Raw genomic sequence first — 6,667 nt, 5'->3', positions numbered from 1 at the left:
CATTTAATTAAAAAAACACAATGAAGAACAGTGAAGAATAGAATAAAAACATTGAACACAGTGAACACAGTGAACACAGGATCATTTAAGAGAAAAACACAGTGCAGAACACAGTGCAGAATAGATTACAGATGTTCGGCACATCTGCTTACTTGTCGGGAGATGCGCACGGAACGGTGCGCCCAAAATAGCATGTGAAGAACAATATATATGTGTGAAGAACACATTGCAGATGTATTTAAACATCTGCAATGTGTTCTTCACACACATATATATTGTTCTTCACATGCTATTTTGTTCGCGCCGTTCCGCGTTCTCCCGACAAGTAAGCAGATGTGCCGAACATCTGTAATCTATTCTGCACTGTGTTCTGCACTGTGTTTTTCTCTTAAATGATCCTGTGTTCACTGTGTTCACTGTGTTCAATGTTTTTATTCTATTCTTCACTGTTCTTCACATCTGCTAAATTGTCGGGAGATAATATATGCGCGGAACAGTGAAGAATAGATCGCAGATGTTTGCAAATTATCAGAAGACATTATTTTTCAATTAAATAACACATTTTAATCCCAAACCATGGTCCCTTTGAAAAATGCTCGAGTCTCCCATTGAATCGCGCGTGAAAAATGCGCCGAAAACGCAAAAAACCGCTAACAACACGCGCGTGAAAAACGCAAAAACGCTAATTACTCCAAGGAAAAATGGAACAAAAATGCAGCCAAAAACGTCAGTTTTTCACGCATTGCACCCTGACGTGAAACGCAACGCTAGTGTGGAAGAGGCCTTAGAAAGGTTGGACTGAAGTTTCATAAAACATGGAAAGGGCATGGAAGGTGCTCGGACTGCATACCAGGATGGATATACTGGATATACTGGTAAACCTTGATGTACTATAAGAAGGGACTTCCCCTTACACACTTCCTACTCAAACTTTAAGGATTATTCTACTATTGACCTGTTTTGAAAATTTTAGACCAAAATGTTTTTGAATCCAAATATATTTCAGAATATTTATTATTAGTTTTTTTATTTACAAAAATGTGATTCTTTTCCATATGACTTTGGCAGTTTTCCGAGCAGCTCCCAGAACTTCATTGTTCCTCAGGCTATAGACAAACGGGTTTAAGGTCGGAACCACGGCCACATAGAACATGGAGAGGATTTTGTCTTCTTCATTTGAATGTTCAGACTCAGGTTTCAGATACATGAAGATACTTGGTCCGTAGAATAATAAGACTGTGATGATGTGGGATGAGCAGCTAGAAAAAGCCTTCAGCTGCCCCTTAGATGAAGGAATATTTACGATTGTGTTGATAATTCTCATATAGGAGATCAAAATTATCACCAAACTAAAACCGGCCACACAGAAATCTTCCACCGTGATGATGGTTTTCATGCTCTCGGTATCACTGGAGGAGAGTATTATTAGATGGATTATCTCACAGAAGAAATGGTTAATCTTGTTCGAGTAGCAGAATGATAATTGAGAGATCATTATGGTGAACATAAGAGAATTTGTGGCACTTAAAATCATGTAGGAAGTTGCCAAAATCCAACAAAATTTCCTCGTCATGATCAGAGTATAATGTAGAGGAGAACATACGGCCACATAGCGATCATAAGCCATGAAGGTCAGAATGAAAATATCTGCATCACCACAAAATATGAAGAAGGACAACTGGGTCATGCAGCCATAGAAGGAGATGGTCTTGTCTTCTGTTAAAATACTGGACAACATCTTCGGGATGATACCGGAGACATAGACAATGTCAACAGAGGAGAGGTTACACAAGAAGAAATACATGGGAGTGTGGAGTTGGGGCACAGAACAGACCAGAACAACGATAATCATGTTCCCCACTACTGCCAGCAGATACATGACCGAGAATCCCGAAAATATAAGAATTTCATTTATTCTGGAGGTGGAGAATGGAGTCAGGGAGAATTCAGTCAACTGACCCATTGCGCAATCATTCATCTTGAGTCTCTATGATAAAAAATTGGAAAACAAATTTCGTTTTTTTAAAATTCCTTAGACTGATTATAAAGGATTCAGATTGAGATCAGAATGATCAAGTAGTAACAGAAGTATTGGGCAACCGGAGAGTTAGAGAGATCCATGAAGTGGACACAAAACTGTACCTAGCATAGACTAACGGCAGAACTTCCAAGATAAAGGGGTTGACCATTTTCCCGAATCTGTGAGGGGCAGGATATCAGGTAATTTACCCATATACATCTATTTAGGGTTCTGTACCACTTTATTGATATGTAAAGTGAAGCCTCCTGGTTCAGAAATGTCTTTAGGGGGATATTGACTGTAGGCAAAATGTGGTATTAAAATGGGTTTTTTTGTGATCAAAAGAATATTATGATTTATGTGCTAACAATGTACCCAGTCCTGTCCAAGTCTTGGGGATCGCCACCTCAATGAGAATGTACAGAAGTTCTAATGAAGTCGCCTACATTGGTGTGAAGATCTTAAAGGCATATCAGCACTTGTATTTTTCCTAAAAAAATGTTAAAAAATTTTCACATGATATTTCTGCATTGTAAAGATAAAAAATTCTTGGCCCTCTTACTGACACAAGGTCATTTACATTGGACTCTACACTGTACTGGTGCCACCCGATTCATAAGTGGTGGATTTCTTGCAGATATTACTAAGACTATCTGGAGTGGTTTTGCAGAAATATCCCTTTTTAAATTTTTAGATTTTTAAAATTTCGCGGGCACAGAATTTTCTCCCAAAAATTGTTATATTATAATATTCTATCATTTCTTTTATTCGAACAAAACAAATGTTACATTATTATGTGCATTTTGATAGTAAATTATTTCTTACCCAACAGCCTCCTGGATATTAGTCATCCCATCAATGGGCAGAAGCAGTGGAAGTGCCTCATATATATATATATGTTCTACTCACTCTTTACTAGTGATTTTAATGATGTACAAATGCCTTAGAGATTGAAATATAATGTGTACCCTGCGGTATCATATTGGATCCTAATTAGGAAATATTATCAGAAAATTGTAAAATAAAATACAGGTGTAGTAAATACCAAACTGTCCAAAAATATCATGTAGACTTGGCTGAAGCTGGTCAAAAATAAGACCCTTTAAGGACCAGGCCATTTTCATTTTTTTTTTTACGTTTCCGTTTTTTTCACTCCCGTCGCCATAACTTTTTTTATTCTTCCATTTACCGAGTTGTGTGAAGGCTTGTTTTCTGTGTAACAAATTGTACCTCCTAGTGACAGCATTTCAGATTTCATGGCGGTTAATAGGAAGCCGCAAAAAACAAAAAATTCTAAATGCTATTGTAGAAAAACACATTTGCGCCATTTTCTTGTGGACACAGATTTTACGGCTTCAACTTTGCACTTCAAATGACACCTGTAATTTATTCCTTAGGTGGGTACGACCGCGGGCAAATTTATTTAGTGTTTATTATGTTTTAATCGATTTAAAAAAATTATAACCTTTTGTACAAAAATAACTTTCTTCATACTTGAGAGTAGGGATCTGTACATTTTTTTGCCATTTTTGTAGCGTTTTGGAGATTTGGGCGTTATTTACGGGTTATTATCGGGTTCACTGCTAGGAGTAACCATTTTGATGTGTTGATAGATCGGGAATTATGGGCGGCAGCGATACTTAACATGTTAATAATTTTATTTGTTTATTTTTTTAGCAGTTCTAAGGAAATTTTTTTTTAATTGTATTTTTTTTACTACTTTTTAGACCTCAAAGGGTACTTAAACCCATGTAGATCAGATCATTCCTACCAATTTGCTAAGGATCTATAACAGTCTGCCCATCATCCTCCAGCACACTGTTATAGACCTTGACCAATAACAGGTCCTGGAGTTTCAAGCAGACTCCAGGCTGCCACGGGTAAATGGTTAACATTCAAGATCCGGTGCCAGCATTTATCGTGGGTCCCAGCCGTGAGTGTTTGCTACATAATGCATCCAACACCCACCATGTATGAAGAGGGCTCTGCATGTGAGCTTTCTTCATACATCATTAATGACATTATGACATACATGTATGTCCTAATGAGTTAAATGGATTTTGTAGACCTTAGCCTTCCTGACCATGGCCCGCAGACCATTGTTTTCCAACTAGGTGTCATTGTTGGGTGTACATCACACATTAAGACATAATCTCAATATACTACTCTTGGAGGTGTTAAGAGCCATGGCTGCAAAGTAAAGTAAAGTGCCATTCTCTGCCTGTAAAGTATGTACTGCTTACTGTGATTTGGTACATGCCTTGCATTCTCTCCTATGCTAGCCTGAAAACTGCCTTATTTCCCTACTGGTTTTCCACCACACCTGTCTGTCTCCTGCTGACTGTGTTCTGGGTTGCAGACGGCTAAGCTAGCTGTGATGGACTGCTGCCTTCTCCACTTATATTCCTTCCCGGCATCTGATTGCCAGGGGGCTGGCCTAATCACTTTTTTTGGTCTGGGATGTAAATGTCTGTTTGGTCATTCCCCCGGTGCTTATTATAAGTCTTCTTTGGAAGTTGCTAGCATTTCTGAACTTCCGTATTTTTGATCTTCCCACCTTTGCATGTCTTCTGACCATCAGTTTGTCTCTTGATTCTGTACTGCACTGTCCTCTTGGCTTTAACCTGTATATGTACCACCATCCTACTTTGTTTGTCCTGCTTCTGTCTCCTTTGGCGAAGGAAGGGAATGTTGTACAGAGTAGGATCAGCATGTAGGTGGGGACATCTGGGTGAGTCCAGCTTTAGGTCTCACTGTCTGTACCTTTTCCATCTTATTGTCCATTCCCAAACATAAGCATTTCATCCTTTGGTGTCTATTAGTAAACATGTAGCACTATTTGAGCTGTAGAAGCTCTCCCATCCCCTTTTATATATACAGCACCTCAAAATTAGCTTAGAATCTTTTCCGCTTTGCTTTGGATGAATCTTGTAAAATGGTGGCTAATTCTGTTTTAATGAGGTCTGGAACAAAGGTGAAGGCAGCAGAACACGCCCGATCATATCATGAAGGCAGAATCTTGGGGTAGGAGTTGTCCTGATTGACTCACAGGGGGTAATTTATCTTTATTTTTCTTCCTGTTTTTTCTGTCTTTTTTTGAGACATTCTTCGGCGCATTGCAATTTTTGTGCCTTTTTGGGGACATTTCGAAATGTTCGCCCGTCATTTGTTTTTCGTCAGTAAGACACATTTATCTTCTATTCAATATGTGCTAAATGTCGCAAATTATATTTATCATTTCAAATTGTCTAAAATTTGCGAAATTTTTAAAAACTTCAGACTAAACCATACTTAAGGAAAACTTAGAAAATAGGAAGAAGTGACTTGTGACATTTATTTTTGTAACAAATGTCGCAAAAAGAGATCTGAAAAAAATCCCCCATTTAACAAAAGGAAACATTGAGACTAATACATTACCAGAGAAGTACCTTATATACTCGAGTATAAGCCTAGTTTTTTAGCACAAAAAAATGTGCTGAAAACCCAAACTCGGCTTATACTCGAGTAAAAAATATATACATTTTACCAGGTTTTGTGGTAAAATTAGGGGCCTCGGCTTATACTTGGGTCGGCTTATACTCGAGTATATACGGTAGATGGAAAAACAAGCAAAAAGTTAAGATAAATGAACCCCACAGACTGACAGATATCTTCTATGAGTGAATGCGTGTGGACTAAAGTAAGAAGGAGCCGGAAAACACTTTAGATACATTCATTCTGTGTTGAGACTGTGACCTGGACAATCCTGTGCCTGGAACAGAGCATTTTGGAAGCAGCAAATATTATATCACAGCTCTGAAAACTGCTGTTTTCTAGTGTAAGTGGTCAGTGACAGGGATAGAAAGATATAGATGAAGGCTAGTATGGAATAATAAGCTGCCTAGATGGACAGTGTGGTTGTCTCTCAAAATGTTGAGTGTTCATAATATTCCTAGAAAAACTTATTCACACACAAGTATTTTATCAGTATGCTTTCCATGATTTCAAGCCCCATCTGAAAAGCAGAAGGGTCCTATTTCCAAAAGCAAAAACCAGAATGTAATAACTGATGGGCTATGATGCACCCTCTTTCCCGGTCAAGTGTTGAGAGGAAATCACCTCTACCTTATAAGATAACATAATTAGCACCTAATCCCTGGACAACCAGTTTCCCCTTCGCACCCTGTATTTCCTCTGTACCATGAATAGCAAATGTTAACTGATACAGACTTTTTGGCATCTCCCAGTATGTTTGTTTGCCATGCGTGCAAGGAACATAGTGTGTAGTGTCAGGGATTCTGATGCATTTGGTTTCCCTGACAGAATTGGGTGGTGGGTGCTAGGGGAGTAGAATATAATGTAAAGATGCCACCTGGGCTTTATGGACTAAATAGTGAGACTCCCTAGTACAGGTGTACCCTGTGATTGAACTTGAGAGTGGGCGATCATCACACAGACCTTGCACTCCAAAAGTAAAAACATGGCCAGTACAGGCAGTCCCCGGGTTACGTACAAGATAGGGTCCGGAGGTTTGTTCTTAAGTTGAATTTGTATGTAAGTCGAAACTGTATATTTTATAATTGTAGATCCAGACAAAAACAATTTTGGCCCCAGTGACAATTGGAGTTTAAACATTTTTTGCTGTAATGGGACCAAGGATTATCAATA

At 38.5% G+C, this 6,667-nt stretch overlaps 1 protein-coding gene across 1 annotated transcript; it reads right to left on the bottom strand.

Annotated features, from left to right (window-relative positions):
• Positions 1-1,030: 1,030 nt before the first annotated feature.
• Positions 1,031-1,963, bottom strand: LOC140128556 (putative olfactory receptor 1F12P). The gene has a single exon (XM_072150254.1). It carries the CDS (start codon positions 1,961-1,963, stop codon positions 1,031-1,033), a length of 933 nt encoding a protein of 310 aa, XP_072006355.1.
• Between the last annotated feature and the right edge of the window lie 4,704 nt (positions 1,964-6,667).

This window comes from Engystomops pustulosus, chromosome 4 (assembly GCF_040894005.1).
Source record: "Engystomops pustulosus chromosome 4, aEngPut4.maternal, whole genome shotgun sequence".
Classification (NCBI taxonomy): Eukaryota; Metazoa; Chordata; class Amphibia; order Anura; family Leptodactylidae; genus Engystomops; species Engystomops pustulosus.
This window is presented reverse-complemented; position numbering and strand designations above follow the sequence as displayed.

Coding starts and splice junctions, on each gene's coding strand:
- LOC140128556 (XM_072150254.1), bottom strand. CDS start 1,963: ATGGGTCAGTTGACTGAATTCTCCCTGACTCCATTCTCCACCTCCAGA.